Source organism: Amia ocellicauda, chromosome 7 (genome assembly GCF_036373705.1).
Source record: "Amia ocellicauda isolate fAmiCal2 chromosome 7, fAmiCal2.hap1, whole genome shotgun sequence".
In the NCBI taxonomy this organism is placed as follows: Eukaryota; Metazoa; Chordata; class Actinopteri; order Amiiformes; family Amiidae; genus Amia; species Amia ocellicauda.
In genome coordinates, this window is record NC_089856.1 from 42448284 (window position 1) to 42467995 (window position 19712).

The 19712-nt window shown below is 44.3% G+C and overlaps 1 protein-coding gene and 3 non-coding genes across 6 annotated transcripts; all 4 read left to right on the plus strand.

Annotated features, from left to right (window-relative positions):
• The first annotated feature begins 377 nt into the window (after positions 1 to 377).
• Positions 378 to 18162, plus strand: atg16l1 (ATG16 autophagy related 16-like 1 (S. cerevisiae)). 3 transcript variants are annotated; one of them, XM_066709719.1, is made up of 20 exons: positions 378 to 581; positions 1720 to 1837; positions 2117 to 2210; positions 2380 to 2485; positions 2887 to 2960; positions 3654 to 3905; positions 4096 to 4161; positions 5851 to 5937; positions 6976 to 7035; positions 7656 to 7703; positions 8246 to 8348; positions 8922 to 9027; positions 9955 to 10025; positions 11525 to 11596; positions 12220 to 12340; positions 12507 to 12612; positions 12853 to 13002; positions 13405 to 13452; positions 13615 to 13716; positions 13871 to 18162. In XM_066709719.1, exons 2-20 carry the CDS (start codon positions 1726 to 1728, stop codon positions 13962 to 13964), a joined length of 1872 nt encoding a protein of 623 aa, XP_066565816.1. In that variant the 5' UTR covers positions 378 to 581; positions 1720 to 1725; the 3' UTR covers positions 13965 to 18162. The 3 variants fall into 3 exon arrangements, with proteins under 3 accessions (XP_066565816.1, XP_066565817.1, XP_066565818.1); XM_066709720.1 differs by lacking the exon at positions 7656 to 7703; XM_066709721.1 differs by lacking the exons at positions 6976 to 7035; positions 7656 to 7703.
• On the plus strand, positions 8428 to 8692 carry LOC136754168 (small Cajal body-specific RNA 6). The gene has a single exon (XR_010817548.1).
• On the plus strand, positions 9234 to 9500 carry LOC136754167 (small Cajal body-specific RNA 6). Its single transcript, XR_010817547.1, has one exon.
• Positions 11801 to 12067, plus strand: LOC136754169 (small Cajal body-specific RNA 6). The gene has a single exon (XR_010817549.1).
• Positions 18163 to 19712: the final 1550 nt, after the last annotated feature.

Below are 19712 nucleotides of genomic sequence, written 5' to 3' on the forward strand. Positions count from 1 at the left end.
GCATTCTGCCTGTCTGCTGGGACACTTTTTGGTCCCTGTGACACCTGTTGTGCCCCCTAGGACACCTTTTCCCTCTGCATCACACCTCTCTGCGCTCCCGTATGACATTGTGTTTTGTTGTGTGTGACATTACATCATTACTAAATTATATGAACCTTTATACTACTCTAAAATGAATACATATCTTAAAATGCATCACGCAAGAACTACTCTCACATGCAGACAAAACGTATTCAGATGCCGTGTAGTTCACTTTTTCTACAAGCGCAATTTCGCCAGTACTTTTTATTTTTCGTACTACTGCGCATGCGTGGCCTCGTTTCCGGAAGAGAGCTGTCAAAAGGGAGCGACGGAAGCGGAAGCGAGGTTGAAGCGCGTCCTGTCCGCTGGCGGTGCTGGAGCCCATGGTGTCTACCTTGCAGATCCGGCGAGACTCCTGCAAGAGCCAAGATGGCTGAAGAAGGAGGGAAGCTTTAATAACATAAATCACCGTCGGTATATATTATTTAACCCATCTTTGCTGCGACACTGCATTGGGGAGGCGGTAGTGGTTTCGCGGGGCTGCCGGGCCTCCTGTGACGGTAATGTTTGTTTCCTGCAGCGATCAGATAAATACGCTGAAGCGTGCGGCGCAGTTTGAACCGCAAATAAGCAATATGGGTTTGATGCATGTGACAGTAGAGGTGAATTTGAACGTCTAGGTCAGGCTGCATGGGGCGTTTCACTTATTGGAATAATATTAGCTCGACCATACATCATATTTTAGAATAGAAATTAAGTATTGGGTGTTGATGTACATCAGGTACGTATGTGTGGATGAATACCCACACAGGAAGTTGCACCTATACACCTAATTGAAATGAAAGTGATACGACTTGGACACAATGTTACACTGTACGAGAATGGAGGTGGAAAATTCATATTCTTTCTCCATTCGAAAATGCCTAATGTGTATACAATGTATACATGTTGTTATGCATGGTTGTATAAGCAGAAGTGGCGATTCAAACTAAAACACCGCTGACCACAGCCAGCCACTGAGTCTCCACCTCTGTAATCGGTTCCCCTCGCCGTGTTTATCTATCATGTGCATTTTTCTGTTACAAGGGTGTGACTCCTTGGGTCCAGAAGGTGAAGTTCACTCTCCTGACAGTCTCAGTAACATGATCTGTGCCTGAACTGGGCTTCATAATAAAATGCAATTATATACCGCTTTCTAGAAGCACAGAATAGCTGTCAAAATATCGGCAGGTTTCGTACATGTGGTTAAACCTATAAACCTTGCTGTACATGATGCATTTAAAATGGTAAACATTAACCTATGCTTCAAGACATCATACATTTAAAAATGTGTACATGTATATTTTGTGTATGTTTGCCCAAGCTTTAAATATGAAGAATAACAGTTTTATATGGGATTATTATATATTAAGGTAATACACCTGTATAAGATGCATTTTAGTAACAAAAATGCATGACAAACATGACACCCGCACTACACTATCCTGTCTATTAATGTCATAGATGGCAAAGGGATTGCTTGTGGGTCGAGGGTTATTTTAGCATTTGTTTTCCTTTACTATCAGTCCATTTCTGTATTACACTGGGAATGCATGAAATACTCGATTGGTTTGTCACAATAGACTAGTTTTAAAAACAGCCATTGTGATGGTGGTGAAAGAGCTCCCAATACAGTCTGAGGACGGGCTTCTCCTGCAGGTGACAATGTCGGGGGCCGGCTGTCGGGCAGAATGCACCTGGAAGAGACACATTGCGGAGCAGCTGAAGCAGAGAGACCGCGTCCAGAGGCAGGCCTTCGAGGAGATCATTCAGCAATGTGAGTCTCTGCTAGGGAGGGGAGACTGATGTGCACTGCATGGTCCGAATGCTTCGGTTTGAAAGCTGATTCCATGTCGCACACACGCCTTGCCTTGAGACCTATATTAACATCCAAGTTGCTTGTTCACAACAGTGGAAGCTTGATCCTCCTGCCACAAGTTTCATTTCATGTTTCGTTTGCCATCACTTTTTTTTTATTTATTTTTTTTTGGTCCTGTGCTACTGGATTGTAAAAAATGCATCTGCTTCCTTACTCCCTTGTCTTTCTCTGACTCAGATAACAGACTGCTGGAGAAGGCAGACTTGCAAGCGGTTCTCTCCGAAAGGCTCCAAACGGAGAGAAATGACATCCAGAACAGGCATGACCTGAGGTACTGCTATCTTAAACCCAGTAATATAATGAAAATGTCATGGCCCTCCCATTCTGTGCTCTGCAGTAGGCACGTGCTTCTGATCAGAGCTGTTCACGTGAAGTGAGGCACGCGCCCCGTACATCAAAACCTTTGGGGTCAGGGCGGCTGACGGATGCGTGTTTTGCAGCCCCGGGGCGGATGGGAGCCGCAGTGACGTTCTTCTCCAGGAGATGGCCCAGATGAGAATCCGACACCAGGAGGAGCTGACCGAGCTGCATAAGAAGCGAGGAGAGGTCTGTGTCGGCAAATGTTTATACTCTAAATGAAGAGAGAGAATAAATAGTTATCATTGACATTGAGACAAACCCTTTTTTTCTTTCCTGGCCTTCTTGTGTTCAGAATGCAGGTTGACACTCTGTAAACCCTTCATGTATTTTAATATTTATTCGTCTCATCATGATTCACCAAAAAGATGTCCACTGCTGAGGGCCAAGGGATGGATCGAAGGCTTTTTACTTGGTCCCGAATGGGCATAGAGGGAATGATAAATTCACATGACCTAGCATGAGCAAGCATAATTATCCCTCTTGTGCTGAAGTATTTTGATGGTGTGCTGATCCTACCTGGAAAGACCTCTGTGGACCAAGGCTTTGATCTGTGATGTGGCTTTTATTTTATTTTATTTGAATGACAGCTGGCCCAGAATGTCATTGAGCTCAATAATCAGATGCAACAGAAGGACAAGGAGATCCAGGCCAACGAGGCAAAGTGAGTATTAACGGCCCAACCGACTACAGTGGTAATTGCATGGATCCACTCAAGTTATACATTTTCATCCTGGCTGACTGTATTTACTTCCACCATTTTTGTCTTACAATCTCCAACTCATTCTTGGCAGCAGAGCAACAATATTTTAGGTTTCGTCAATTCTTTCCCTCTCACTATGTGCTCTGGCTGCGCTCTGTGTCCTCAGTCACTCTGCCTGGGATGCAAATAAGACCCGCATCTCCAAGGCCGATTGTTTTTCAGGTTTTACACGTTGCTGCCTCAAAAAGCAGTCATTTTGATAAAGTGTTAGTTTTTTTTTATCCTTGTTGTAATTACATACATCTGAGCAGAAGATGAACAATGCACCCATTTCCCAACATTCAAAGCTACTGTCCTACAAGACATAATTTCTGTATCTTAAGTTGTTTAGGAGCCAGATGGTTTTGAAACCTGTTTATCTCCAAAAACAACCCTGATTATTCTACCACTGCACTCTTCATTTATAGATTGAAATAATTTAGCACCAGGCTGTTGGCTGAGATGAGAAACCGCTTGTAAAACTTGAAACCACCATAAGCCGCTGTGGAATGGGAGTCTAGTTCCTCCCCCAGCCACGTGTCCCAGTTAACCCAGTCCGTCCTGGCTGGCTGTGTCTGACGGGTGGGGGGGGTCTGTGTCTGTGCGTCCTGGCAGGATGCAGGAATACCAGCAGAGGATCACTGAGCTGGAGGGCGAATGTCGGGAGCTGAGGAGCAGCCTGCAGGACCTGGAGAAGGCTAACCAGACGCTGAAGGACGAGTACGACGCCCTGCAGATCACCTTCAATGCGCTGGAGGATAAGCTCCGGCGCACCACCGAGGAGAACCAGGAGCTGATCTCGCGCTGGATGGCCGAGAAGGCGCAGGAGGCCAACAGGCTCAACGCCGAGAACGAGAAGGACTGCAGGTGGGATTCAGGTCTCAAACGGAAGAGCGCGGTTTAAAAAGACGGCTGTAGGTTTCCCTGCAGCGTATTGCATAAATTTCAGCTGTCCGGTCTGAGTCCACATAGGAGCTGTGCTGTTAGATGATGCAGGGTGTGTGAAGTGTGCTGGAAGGAGGCTGAAGTGTATTGATCGTGGCCTGTTTGTTTTCAGGCGCCGCCAAGCCAAACTGCAGAAGGACCTGGCAGACGCAGCGAAGGAGCCCCTGCCTATAGACCCGTGAGTCGAGCTTCTCTCCTTCAACTCCAGGGAGCGTTGGTCAGTGTTTGGGAGCGCAGGGTGGAGTCTAGTGCTCGGTCAGGCTCGGTTTTTTTCTTGTTTTGTTTTTTGGTGGGGCTCGGAGGAAAAAAAAAATCAAGGTTTTAATTTTGAAAATAGTTAATTACCTCTTTATTTATGTATTTGTTTGTTTATTTATTTAAATGTCCCTTTATTTCTTTAGAAGAGGCATGACCTAGAAACAAAGAAATTGGGGGATTCGTGCACCCTTTTCCTCCACAAACTTATTGATCTTACAGTAAAAATTAACAGCCACCCAAAGCAATATGGCTATGCATTCACAGGCATGCATCCATCTACACCTGCTACTTCACACATAGAGAAATACATATACATACCTTCATACTTGTCTAGACCTATATAGATGACCTTGGCAAAACAGTGTAAATAAATCCACTCCCTCTAGTATTAACCCCAATAATAACAATGAGAGTTTTTGAAGACGTTTTTAATTGTCGAAAGCAAGTCATGTAATGCAACATGGCAGGCTTGTGTTTTACTTTCTCTGACGTGGAGGAATGCAGTAAAGCAGGTTTTATATTGAAAATAAAACTCTTAACCGCCCGGTGTAGGTGTTCTAAGTACGTTACGATAACAAAGCAGCCATGTTCGCTTGTCTGCTAGTTTATTCATCAGTTATCTCTGTTCTGAATCAGTGTCAGTGTTGTAATCGGTATTTGGTGTGAAACTCCTTTATCAAAACATAGGAATAATTCAGTGACAAAACGTGCTTCTGTTACTGATCTGTTACTACAGCGTTCGGTACAACCTCTTTTTACAGTTTGATTTGTAGAAGAATTTGAATAGTGTTTGTATTGCGAGACAGTCGGCCATGTCTGTCCGGCCAGGGATTGTCTGGCTGTTAACGGCTTGTTTGCAGGTGACTGTGTGGAGAGTCTGTTGTTGTGACTGGGCGGTGGTCGACACTCTCACCAGGAGGTGTGAAGTGCCGGGTTCGATTTTGAGTTCACCCCCGTCTCTGCTCTACAATGTGATGTTAAATACAGAGTGGTACATTTTCAGAGCAGAAAAAATACAGAGGCCCTGAATAGACCGGAATGTGCTGCTGTTGCTCCGTGCCATATCACTAGCAGCAGTTAAACACTTTATTCCATCTCTTTTAGTGCTCTGCATGTTTCATTTGGATTTACAAGAGATTTTGTCCCATGTACCTCTGTCTTAACTAGTAATGGACTGCTAGTTACTGCTTCTCATTTAGCCATTTTGGAAATGTGATTTAAAGTAAGACACTAAGTTGTAATGTGGATTGAGACAGCAATTCAGATGTCTTTGTCATTCTGGTCAAGAAATACATGTATTTGTCTGACTTACATTTTTTTTAAATCCAGGTACATGTTCTGGAGCTGAAGTAATTTTTTTAAATCTCATTCTAAGCAAGTTGCCCCCCCCCCCCTCCCGCCTGTTATCCAGCCCCACCCTTCAGTTTCTGTAGGTGTCGATGGTTCGGGCAGCTCCACCCCCCCACCTCTTGGTCCGAATCAGGCTAAAACCAGAAAAACCTGGATTAGTCAGACTGTAGTAAATCTCTGCCCCAGTCTGTGGAGCTACAGGAAGGCTGTGGGGAAAGAGACCAGAGTGAGCAACGCTGTGTGTGTTCCCTCTCCCCAGAGATGACGACATCGAGGTCCTGTCTGAAGAGGCCCCGGAGCAGCCTGGAGAAACCTCGCCAGGCCGGGCGGCCAGTCGCACACCCAGGTAGGAACCGCAGGAGATGGGGCTGTGGGGTGGAATGGAGTGAGGAGACAAAGCACCGTTTGCTTAGAGATGAGTTCGACATGTGGTCTGAGCATAAAATACACAACATCCCTTGGCTTTGCAGGATGCGTTAACTTGCTTACTGTTCGCTGTAGGGCTACTGCATGCCTTATTGATGATCAAAACTGATGAGTCATACATTAATTAATGGACATATTAAGTCTACCACTTGTGAGCCCTCAGTTCTGAATGTTTTAAGGATAGTCTGCGTTATTGGGAAGTTAGAGTGCCTTTTATTTGTGTCCAGTTGAGTTTACTATTTTTTTCGTATTTTTTTTCCCAGTTTGGATTATTTACCCTGCTTATAACAATTAAAATGGTTCCCAAAAGGACTGGATATGAGGCCGGGAACTGACCTAATCGTTGCTATGAGTCTTGATCCGCTGTGGCACAGTGGTCTTTTCATCAGTGTGACACTATTCACATGATCTCTGTTCCAAGCAGTGCAATCATGTGATGGATTCGAAAGGGACTAAATTATCCTAGTAGTAATGAAACCGAAGCGGGATTTTCCAGCATTGCTTTTTAAATACACTGACAAAAATGACTGCTTTCCACCTTCCTTATGATGCCTGTAAGCTTGTTATAGGAACATGTAGATTTCTCTTAGGAATTTCTCAGATTAGGCTGCTGATTAGCAGGGGCCTACAGTGTTGGATTCAATCCAGACGGCCATTATTTGACTGCAGGCAGGAGTTCTCGGTTGCTGTGGCCGGTATCGCTGTAGGACTGAGTGTTATTGGGAACATGGCAGTTTACTGATGCATGTCCCCTGTGGGACACTGGAGATGAATAGTACAATAATGATTGATCACTAAGCAAAGAAAAACAAACTTAAAACATAGCAAGCGTATTTCAATATATTTAGTGTGTGAGATACAATCCTCCTTCTTACACAATTACAGTTGTTCACAATCTAGCCTGGCTTTCAAGGGATCTGAATGAAGGCCTTTTCTGTCTGTCTCCTCCTCCTTCCAGTAAACGAATCTCCCAGCAGCCCCCTGGAGGTCTTCTGGATTCGATTTCTAATATCTTTGGGTAGGTCAGATCTCTCTCTGGCACCAGTCTTGCAACTTTCTTTCGTAGGGCAGGATACAAGAAGCTTTCAGCTCAATGCTAGTTTAAAAATGTTTCGTTAATATTAACCAGCAACGATAAATGAAATAAAGAGCTTGACACCTTCAAGAGATATATATTTAACAGAGAGCTTCTGAAAAATAACTAAATTGCTGCTCCATTAGTGCAGATAATTTAGGGTCAACAAGGCAGATGTGAATGCGAATTGGATCAAGCTAAACCTGAGTTTATGCCAGCATGCCCATTAAGTCAGATTCTTTACACAAAACTAGCATTCAGGAGAAAGTGGTGTGCCTCCAGCCCTCAGCCTGAGGATTGTGTTGCCTCTCGCAGTGATGCAATTCTCCTTTCTCTTTCTATGCCTTCCTGTGTCCGTCTCGACTTCCTGTGTGTTCCACCCAACTGTGTCTCCACCTGAACTGTCGTGTGGTCAACTCCGGCTTCAATCTGACGTCTGTCTCTTCAACTCCATTTCCTTTTTCTGCTTTATTTTTTTATTATTTTTTTATGTATATTGTCGACTACCTGCTGTTTTTTGGTGGTGGTGTTGGGACCTGGGTTGCTTTCTCTCTCTCCATCAGTCTGTCTGACTCTCAGATTCTAGGACCCCCCACTTCTGATAAAGCCAGGTGAAGCTTGGGCACAATTTCTGGAATTGGAAGATCAGATTTTTAAAATGTGTTCTGGAATCAGTGCCCAAAAATCCTTGATTCTCTGGTGCACTTTGAAAAGAAATGTATACATCTTTGTGATTTTGTTTTTTTTGATAATCCCTATTGATGACTCATGGTGCCTCTTATATTCGGGGGGATAAAATAGCTTGTTGGAGCTCTTCTATAATGAAATAAGTCTTGAAATGATAGCTTACACTAGACATCTGTGATCCAAAGGTGTTGAGAGCTGCCAGATGTAATTGTATTAGATATTATTTATTATCAGTATTTTACAACTAATATGTTCAAATCCATTACTTGGTGGAGGTATTTTCATGGCGATGACTGGGATTGGGTGGTGCATTCCTGTTTGGGTATTTGGAAAATATGAAAAATAAAGAAGTGGGTTAAGTGTATCAAAAAGGAAGTATCATCAAGCAGGATCCTCTAAGGACTGCCTCTAAAGCTCCACTGGCTGTTGGCCTCCGTTGTGACAGCTTTGTGGATTCCCTTGGCAGGCGTCGCTCGATCAACTCCTACGGCAGCTCCCCGGAGGGCGCAGACACGCACACAGCCCCCTGCACCGAGGTGCGGGTGCCCACCACTGCCCTGCATGTGTTTGTGAGTATCGCAGTCTTCGCAAGCTGCTATAGCCCCCAGACAAACTGAGCACCGCAGCAAAACCAAACAAAAACCAGGAGGTCAGTGATGTGATGTAAAAGGTCTGATGCTCAGAATCCCCTCCCAGCCACCCTTTGGCTCCCAGCAGCCCCTGCTCTGATCCCATCATGCTCTAGGCGTGTGTGCTAGGCTCGGGGGCTCCTGACAGTCCGGGTGACCTCTCAGCCCGTATCTCACAGACCAGGAGTCACGGCAAAGATGGTCATCCAACATAACAAATCACCAAGGAGTGTTGGGGTCTGGGGTGGGACCAGAGCCTGATTTCAAGTTTTCAAGCTGAGACCTTCATTTCACATTATTTTTAGTAGTAACCAAATGGTGTAGATTATTTTATGACTTTTTTTATTATTATTCTCCTGTGTTTTAGTTTTTAAAGCAGTGTTTCCTGAATTTCCTTCAATGCTGTGTTTAAAGACATCAGATTTATACCTGCTACTACTTCATCTGTAACAAAAATGCCCTGGACTGTGTGTTAGTGATGGGTGCTGAATACGTGTGCTCTCCTGTGTGCAGGACGCCCATGATGGGGAGGTGAATGCCGTTCGGTTCAGCCCTGGGTCCCGGCTGCTGGCTACGGGGGGCATGGACCGCCGAGTGAAGCTGTGGGAGATCGTCTCAGGTACAGTGTGTCTGGATATGGAGAGTGAAAGACCCGTCCCAGCTGGCCTAGCCTTTTACCCCTTCAGATTAATTGTGTAGGTGCCAAAGTGAAGTCCTTGGTAGACACTTACAGCCATTTGGCATATACAACAAATTTCACACTACTATTTATCATTTGCCCAGACGACAGTGATTTGTCCCGGTGTTTAGTGGCAGAACCACAGAGGTCAGTGATGTGATGTAAAAGGTCTGATGCTCAAAATCCCCTCCCAGCCACCCTTTGGCTCCCAGCAGCCCCTGCTCTGCTCCCATCATGCTCTAGGTGTGTGTGCTGGGCTCAGGGGCTCCTGACAGTTCGGGTGACCTCTCAGCCCGTGTCTCCGAGAGACCAGGCGTCACGGCACAGATGGTCATCCAACATAACCAATTGCCAAGGAGTGTCGGGGTCTGGGGCGGGACCAGAGCCTGATTTCAAGTTTTCAAGCTGAGACCTTCATTTAGTGGATATCAATAAGAGAACGATTAATCAAATGTCAGATAATTGTGGGAACTTTGTTGCATTTCAGTGATTGGCCCCAGTCAAGGTGTGTTTCTTTCCTTTGATGTCGGCCGTTTACCTTAATAATCTTTTCCTGTATATGAGCTGGACACAAAATACGATGATAATACAAGACAATCATTAGATCAGTTAAGGACTCTGTACCACTGTTGTAAAGAAAACAATGACATCCAGAATCGGTGAAGAACAAATTCAAGGTTTTGGAAAAGTTTTGCAACAAAATTTCAGGTTTGTTTTTGCCCGGGCCTTGATAAATATGACCACATTGGGAAAACTTAAGTTTTGAAATGTAATGTAGGACTGGCTCAGACCTTGCATAGAGAATTGGATGAAATGCTGATTTATGAGATGTGATGGAGAGTCAATGTCTTCTGTCTGAATTGCCAGGCCACTGTGAGCTGAAAGGAGCTCTGACAGGCAGCAACGCTGGGATCACAAGTATTGAGTTCGACACAAGCGTGAGTATATCCTGTCTTTATGCTCCATCTTCAGTGTCTAGGACAGGGATGGGGAATGTTCTGTAGTGGGTTTGGAGGAGGTCACTTTACACAGTATCGCACGGTACACAGGCAGTTGTCTATACGTCAATATTTACGCATGATGAATTGTCGCAAATCTTCCTATTTTTCACTTTTTTGTGAGGAGAAATGTTCAGTGCCAATGCCTAATTCCACAACGGCTAACCATGATTAATATCAGCTGCTGCGGTCGTTCCACACTTTTGTATCCGGTATTGGATTTAAAAAAAATACGGAATGCAGAATAACACAAAACCAAATAGGTAGCACAGCACAATACAAATGATTATGCACACAATCATTCCAAATTAAATAATAAACGGATTAAAAGTGAAGTAGCACGCGCTAAAGATTTATTGGGTCTCGGATGCCTATGGATTGTTTTCCTTCGGCCACAGAATGCAGCCTTTTGGAAACCCGCAATAATACCGTCCAAATTGTCTTTTGTGTTGAAATGAGTACATTACCCATCTCCTCGCTAAGAGCCTCGTTAAGCTTCTCTGTACATTTATTTTCACAGCTCCAAATCTAACTATTGATATTCAATGGCACTATAAATTATTTTGCAAGTGTTTATTTTCATGAGGACTGTAGTTATTTGGCGATTTTTCATGACAATTCTTACCCGTGAAAATGTGTATACGGTATTTGGGTTGAAAGAAACTGAGCAACGGATGAGACCCATTTCATAAGTTTGAACTCTTTCAGGATTTAATTGGGAGGCATGAGCATGTATTGTACCGATGATGTAGGACCAAAATCTGTGTATTACTATTCTAAATCTATTTGCAGTTTTCCTGAAAATACTGGAACATGGTCTAGATCCAGGCATTGGCTTGTTATGAGCCTCCAGCTTGCAAAACTGGAATGGAATTCCGATGCAATTATGGGTCTGTTTCTCTGCAAGATTCACAAGTAATGCATTGTTGTTGGCAAGACACCCCAGTAGGATAATATAACTCCAAGTGATATTTCATCTGTTCTTTCGAGTCAGTTTTTGTGGATGGGATTGGAGTGGTTTTGGTCTCCTCTGTTCCTCAGCCTTGTTTTCACTTCCTGATTATCACTGTTTTGTAGAGCATTAATGACTGCTTTGCTTTTAAAGAGAAATCCGTTGTCACACCGACTAGATCCCGATTTCATGGTTTCCAGAAACTTGCAAAAACAAAAAGCAAGGGAAGATAATTTGGAAACTTAACCGTATTTCCACCAGCCTATAGATCCTAGTTGACAAAAGTTAGAATTGACTCCTTTCCAGAGCCCTTCTGGAGTGAAATTATCTCTCTGTATATGCATGGCAGAGGTTCTACAATCTGCTGTTGAAGGCAGAGAAATCCCAAATCTCTGAATCACTATCTTAACTGATTGATAGCTAATTGTTTAAGTGCAACTGTGGAGATTGTGTCCTGATTGCAGCCCTGTGTCTCTCTCTAACCCAGGGTTCGTATCTGCTCGCTGCCTCCAATGACTTTGCCAGTAGGATCTGGACAGTTGATGACAACCGCCTGCGAGTAAGTACCAGTCACATGGCTCATGAGACCATGCAGTTACTGAGTGTATGCAGCATACACGTCTGTTTGCAAAAGTGTCGATTTTCATTCCTGTTGTGCTAGACCCATTTAAAGTATTAGAGTTCCTGCATCTTCACAATGAGGCCTGGCTGGAATGGCATTATTAGCACCAGGACTCCCGGTGTTTAGTGGCAGAACCACAGAGGTCAGTGATGTGATGTAAAAGGTCTGATGCTCAGAATCCCCTCCCAGCCACCCTTTGGCTCCCAGCAGCCCCTGCTCTGCTCCCATCATGCTCTAGGTGTGTGTGTTGGGCTCGGGGGCTCCTGACAGTCCAGGTGACCGCTCAGCCCATGTCTCCGAGAGACCAGGAGTCACGGCAAAGATGGTCTTCCAACATAACCAATCGCCAAGGAGTGTCGGGGTCTGGGGCGGGACCAGAGCCTGATCTCAAGTTTTCTAGCTGAGACCTTAATTTAGTGGATATCAATGAGAGAATGATTAATTAAATATCAGATAATTTTGGGAACTCTGAGTTTGTGGTGTATATACTAAGTGAGGTGACCCGATATGTGTGTGCCGATCTTGCGCAGACCTAACCCACACGCTTTCCCTGCCCACAGCACACGCTCACGGGACACAGCGGCAAAGTGCTGTCCGCGCGCTTCCTGCTGGACAACGCTCGCATCGTCTCGGGCAGTTACGACAGGACGCTCAAACTCTGGGATCTTCGCAGCAAAGTCTGTAAGCACTATTAATATTGACACTTGATTCTGCTGCATTTCTAAGATGGTAAAAATGTCTACATGTATGTTGTCCACTATTGTTTTATTAAATATGATTTGTTTGCCTTTTTTTGTTTATGATGGACTTGTTTTAGTTTTGGTTTGAACTCCTCGCTTTCTTTCAGGTATAAAAACAGTCTTCGCTGGCTCGAGCTGCAATGACATCGTCTGCACCGAACAGTGTGTCATGAGTGGCCACTTCGATAAGAAAGTCCGCTACTGGGATATCCGGTGAGACACGGGCCTGTTCAGAATTGCGAGCATTAGAAGTCAAGGTTTCGATTAGGTTCTTACGAGAATATATTCAGTTTGTTTCTGTTTTCCATTATTTGCTAGTGATTTGTATCTTAAAGTGAGCCCTTTTGTGCCTATAAATGAGGTGAAGATTGAACTGGGAGGAAAAAAATTGCAACAAAGCTCCTATTTGTGGCAACCTTTCCTAACGTGAGGTGTGGGGGGGTTTATCCCCAGGGCGGAGAGTATCGTGCAGGAGCTAGAGCTGCAGGGCAGAGTGACCTCGCTGGACCTGAACGCCGACCGGACCGAGCTGCTCACCTGCTCCCGCGACGACCTGGTCAAGATCGTGGACCTGCGGACCAACACTGTGCGCCAGACCTTCAGGTGAGAGGGACCCAGATGTGCCCCTGAGCTCCTATAGCACCAAACCCCCCCCCCCAACACAGATCGCACCTCCCCAAAGCTCTGCCTTTCATACCGTCTTCATAAAATGGTGTGCCTTAGGACGGTTCCAAGACCTTCATCTTTAAGCTAAATTAACAAAACCAAAAAATCATGAGGCTTGTAGCATGTTTACATAGTTGTTCTTCTCTCTTTAAAACTAAGTTTGAACCTATTTGGTGCTGAATTGTTGTACTTTAGATCTCACATTTATTTCTGACTGAGAATGAAGGGTGAAAGCCCAGACAAGCAGCTTTGCAGACCCTCGGGATTAAGGTTGCCAACTTCACAGCTAGGTTAGCATGTTAGATCTTCTCTCACGATGTGGATTTTCACCTTTTCCAGCGTTCCAGGCTTCAAGTGCGGCTCGGACTGGACACGAGTGACGTTTAGGTAAGAATTTCTCTCAAGATTTAGTTTTACTGCATAAAGCCTGGAAAACAAAAGCTGCCGAGACCAGATGGCACTGTAGTAAGTCTATAGTTCGGTTAATTTCCAAAGCTCAGGTGGACTGGTCAGTAATGCTCTGTTGTGATGCGGTGCTCTCCTCCCCAGTCCCGACGGGAGCTACGTTGCCGCTGGCTCTGCGGACGGCACCTTGTATGTATGGAACGTGCTGACCGGCAAGTTGGACAGAACTCTGTGCAAGCAACACAGGTGGGTGCTTGACTCAGACTAGTGTTTCTCTCATACAGGTTTTGTATGTCTGCGTTCCCAATTTTAAAAATAAATTAGTTCGGGTAAATGTTGGAGCGTGAGAATTTTTCTTCTTAATATTACCATGTTTTCATTGCCCTGTTTTGTGTCATAGCTCAACCGTCAACGCTGTGGCCTGGTCGCCCTCCGGAGCCCACGTGGTCAGCGTGGAGAAAAGCAGCAAGGCTGTGCTCTGGTCCGATTTGTGATGGGCCAGCGGCCGGCCCAATCCGCTCCTTGGGAGAGCGGCTTCCTCATCAGCCAGGCAGACCAGGGCACTGAAGCTTCTGCTGGACTCCAGGTGAAAGGACCCCCTCTTACCCTTGACGGCGTTTGACAGACGCGCCCCTCTTGAAGAAAACGAATGGTGCGGAGTCTGAACCGCGGTGGTGTGTAGAAGTAAAGCACGGTGTACCAGCTGGGTGACGTGCCTGGTTGTGGCTGTGCGGTGAGGAATCTGTGAACTCCCCGCTGGCTTCCAGTCAGTATTTAAATCTTTTAACTTGTCCCCGATGAGCGATGCTTCACATTTAACGGTTTCAGCTTTGAGAATGTATGGAAAGCCGGGCAACCAGGCCTACTGGTTACAGCTGAGGGCTCAACACAAGAAGCAGACTGGGGCTTTTCATCACAAGAAAGATAATCTATTATGGACTACTTTCAACATGCGTTTACAGGCACTTGTCTTCAACCTTTGTTTTTTCTTTTTCTTTTTTTTTGTGTGTCTTGAAAATATGAATACATTTAACTGTACAGAAAAGTATGTGAAAATGCATTAGGATACTTATACAGGCAAGCTCGAGACCTTAGCTGCTCAAACTGAACATATTATCAATTTGCCCTTGGATGAGTTCTTCCAGAAAGTAGGACAGAAGACCCAAAAAAATGTTGAAAAACATGTGCAAGGTTGTGTGTAAACCCTGTTACTTTCCCACCACACAAATATAACTGCAAGTGCTGATACTGTAGCATAAAATACAGACGACAGCACTTTAAATGCAAGCAGAATCTAAATTAATCCTGTCCTCAAATGTCGAATTCAGTAGTTAGATGCTCCCCACAGTTTTCCATGTTCACCACTAGGTGGCAATTCAACCCAGGCCAAGCCAGCCAGGAGGCCATTTTTACGAATGGTCTTCCAGTTGGAATTGTAGCTTATAAACCCAAAGGTGTGATGAATGTTACTCTAGCAGAACTGCTTTTTTCCCAGCCGTCCATCCATATAAATCTATTGACCGTGGCTGTGTGACGTAATTGTATGAAATCAAGTGATGCTTGCTGCCTCAATTTATTCCTCACTGCAACGGCACTCAAAAGTCCTCCACTAAAGATACCCAAGACATGAGTTATGGATTGTGCTTTCTGTTTGTTTATTTAGTTTAGATTTGTGTTGCTTTGTTTTCTTCAGTGCGTCATGCGACAAACAATCTGATTTCTTTTAAGCAGCAAGAGGATTTGCGCGAGTTGAACGCAGCAGCCGAACCGTGCGAAATAGTTCTCAAATGGATCCAAAAGAAAAAGCCTCTTCACAACTTTGATTGAAAGTAATCTGAATGGCTGAGGGACAGACTTCAGTTTCTGCTGTTATTAACAGGCTTGGCACTTGTTTTGTTTAATTTATGCTCTCCCCACCTGGCTTTTAATTAGTGTTGATCCAAGGAGTATTTCAATGAAATCACAGATCTGATGACAAAGTAAGTGCGTCTTAATAATTGCTTCCCATTAAAAGGCATCCCTGTTAACTGCAATCAGGTTACGGCATGATGCACCTGGTAGAGTAAGTAGGTAGTCAGTTAGAATTAAAGTGAAAAGACTGAGAGCGTATTTATTTTTTTGAATCTATATATCCATCTATCACAGATTTAATTGAGACTTGTACATCAATTAAGAACACAAATTACATTGTGGTTTTAGAGTCGGACGAACAGCATTATTGGATAGGGGAGGATTGTGATGATGGGAGGTGAGGGGGCGGGGGGTCTGATTGTATTGTATTGGGAGCTGTTGTATTACAGTGTAGTTGACAACAGTGAGGGGGTGCTCTGTAAACCTCTGGGAAGCACAACAGGGTCTTGTTTCAGTGTCATAAACTGCAGCCAGAAAACCAAAGTCTTTGGCACATTGCCGTGGTTTATTTTATTTGCACGTTTTATAGTTTTTATTCTGAGATGTGACTCGATCGCATTCCTGCCACTTGACTAGTGTGTCTTTCACTGTTAAAACAAACGGACATCATCTGTGTTGATGAAATGAATGTTGAAACTGACAGAAATGACAAGAACTTTGGTCCTGGCTGAGTTAATGCACAAGGAATTACGAATCTCTCGGAAAACTATTTATTTTATGATTTCAAGTAGGATCTTTCTGTTGCTGTTATAATACTTTTAAATATTTGAGTTTGATGGACGTGCCAACGTTGGTGCTTTTGACAACGTGAAACACTTGACACCTTAACACTTCCCTCAAGCGTTTGGTGTCGAGGGAATGTCGACTGTTGGCACTTTTGCTGTCTTGAAACTTAAACAGAGAGCAAGTTAACATGCAGGCCATCGCATGAACAGAAGTATGTTTATTATTATTTTTTTAATGAGGCCAATTTGTTTTTTGTTTTTTAAGTGCCAAGTCTGCAGGAAGAAAGGAAAGTTCTGTGGAAAGTAATGCTTTCTCCATCGAGCTGTAGTAGCCAAGTTTGACAGCGATGGGTCAATCATTTGAATTCCCAACTTATTCATTCAATTCAGTTTTTAAACTGTTTCAAGGGCCCTGTATCTCAATTCTGTTGAACCATGTGATATGATTTTCATGATCGTGTAACAAGAAGTCCCCTCATATTCATTCTGTGACGTGCCTCATGTCATATTGTAGGCAGACATCCGATCGATACAGACACCGCTTCCACAGTTAAGCGATCATGGTGCATATCTTCCAGGTTTTGCATATCTGTTCATATCAAGTCTTTCTGTGCAAAGTTTGTCGCCTGTGTCACCTCCATATCAGTCCAATCTGTCGCTGTGCTTGTGTGACGTTTACAGAATTATGGTGCTTTTTTTGTTGTTGCTCTATGGGGTTGTTTTTTGCGAGTGGGCACTTGCCATCACAATGGAAATCTGGATAAAACTAATTTATCAACGTGTCGAATTTAAGGCCCATATATACTGGCCAAGCATTAAGGGATCTTTTACTCTGTCTGTGGGCAGTATCCAATGGGAAGGTATACAGAGGACTATCCAGTGAAGAAAATTACTGTGATATTTCTTGTCTGGTGTTGTTTGCATGGCCCAGGCACTGGAATCGCAGTGAGGAGCACAGTGTGTGTAACTTGTCTCTCAAGGCACACTACATTTACACAGTCCCCTTCCTTCTGCATGCCACTATAGAGGATACAGTAATCACACCTGGAAATGGCTTCCTGGCTCTGAGGCGCGTTGACAGGTTTTGCATTTCCTTCCAAACATGTGGCCCCCGTACTTTGGTTGTTTATTTGAAATTGCAAATACACTCAATAGAAAGCATTGCTGTGAATCGATTTGAATCGCTGTGTGAAATAGTCCTACTTCTCCCTCCGCTTGATCGGCTTAAATAACAAAAAAATAAGTATTTGTGGATCGTCCTGCCCATGCAAACCCCTGGATTGTGGGTGCGGAGATCTATTCCCTGCGGGGCTGAACCCTGCTCTAGTCCAGTTCTCTCCAAATCAAGAGTCCCCAGCCTTGGCCATTGAGGGGCCACATGGGCATCTGCTTTTCATTCCAGCTAGTTTCACACTGTGCTGATCCAACTGTTGGTTTGGCATTTGACGTGATGTTTTAGCAGCCAACTCGCTGAAGAGGCCTATGAAACCATGAACAACTGGGGCCGTCCTGGCCCAGCACTGAAGACAACTCTCTGATGATCTGACTGTTGGACCAAATACGTTCTGTTCAGTAATCAAGAAGGAGATGGGGAAGACCCTGCCAGTGGTCCTTCAGAACAGCTTCCGTAGCGCTAGCTTCTCGTCATACCCACACAGTGATCTGTATCTCAATATATGGCTGACAATATGTACTCGACTGTCTGAATGCTGAGAAAAGTGTTGTTGCGTTTTCATTTTTTCCTTCCAGTAGATGACTCATGTAATCGACGAAAGCCCTTTCGGAGACTAAAGCCCGGTGTGGGAGTGAGGTGGGGCCCCGGGCCGCGCGGCAGCGGTTGTGATCTCGGCTCACTCTGATGAAGTCCAAATGTTCCTGGCTGTCTCGGTCAGAAGCGTTTTCCCTCTGTTTGGTTGCACTTTATTTGAACAGTTAATATAATTGTATCAAACTCGCTGGGGAACAGATCCTAGAAACCTGTATGCCCTGACTTGCTCCACTGTAAATAATTATATTAATAAAACAAATGTTGTGTATACTCTTAATTTAAACTGAAGTTGACGTGTGGTGTGATTCATTTCAAGGTTCCTGCAGCAAATCCTTTTCATCCATGATGTGTTGCTCTTTCTTTTATTGTGTGCATTTATGGATGGGTGAAGACAGTAATTGTTCTGAGAGTCCTGGTAAACGCATCCCAAGCACTTTCTGGACCAGTACAGCCTCTGTAACCTTTTGAGAATAGATGGGGCTGTACTGGACCATTCTCTTGACGCTACAATAATGGACAGTGTGCATGAAAAGGGAATGTGTTTCCAGCATTCCCATTCAGCCTGCAACCCCCCACCCTGGTGCACAGCCTCCTACGCTGCTGCTAAGATTGTGGAGATTAAGTTTTCCATTTGAAAATAATTAATCCCTTAATGTCACCCTGCCGCTGACCATAGCACTGCAGAACTGCTGATTGTGTACTGGGAGGATTAGAGGTGGGATTTTCTTCCTCTGTACTGTCCAGTGCCCCAGCCCCTGACTCCCTTCATCCCTCTGACTTAAAGAGCTAGTGCATCTCATAATGGCACAAGAACACACGCATGCATACAAGTACATAAAGAACCAACAGTGCATAGATATCATCAGCGGGAGTATATATATATATATATATATATATATATATAAAATGAAGATGACTTCCATAAAACCAAACTATCAGGAATACTGACATCACAAAAAGTTGCCTCCATGAAACTTGTTCTGACGTCACATTTTTCCTGAGATCCAGAAGGCTTCGTACTCTGAGGCACAGATGGTGCAAGCTTTAGTCCTTGTGACCCGTGCAGTGACAGTACTCTTACTAAGCTCCAGCACAGTTACTGAACTTATTTTTCTCCTCCTTGTGGAGAAAAACATCTACATAGCCTCCCAGCTTTTCAATAGACAACTTTCATTCATGTCACTGCCACTGGAAATCAAAATATTAAGGTTCAAATATAATTGACATTGATTGATTGATTGTGGTTGGTCTGTACAGAGAGTTAGACAAGATGGGTAAGTCCCAGAGAACGGACTGTCTGTGTGTAGCAGGGAGGATTGAACATTTTGGGGATTTCTGGAAAAGCTCCTTACTGCAGATTATTGCTTTTCCTTTGTTGTGACATTGGCCAAGGGTCCTCAGAGTACAGACCTTCATGCTGCTCAGAGATTGATGTAGTTTTAGGGGGCAATTTTCACAGGGTTTTATTTTCGATTCCACAGCCATTGACCTTGAATGCAAAGAAATAAGATAGGGTTGCAGGGTTTCAATTGTCTGTGCTGTCCTATGCTCTCTATCTGCTTATTGGGCATGGTGGATGAAGCCCATGGGTGATACACAGTCACTGTTAAAGAGCCAAAGATGTCAACAGCCTTAATTGCTGTTGGTTGCAAGGATTGTGTGGAAATCTGACCCAGACACCACATGCTTAAGCAACAGGAGGGGAGGGACGGGGTCAACTGAGGACAATTGGGTCTTGACCTAGAGCACAATGTTTGTCTGTGGCGCTTACCAAATGAAAGTGCTGCCCGTTTCATTGATCTAAATCAGGCAAGGTATATTAATGGCATGTTGGTATT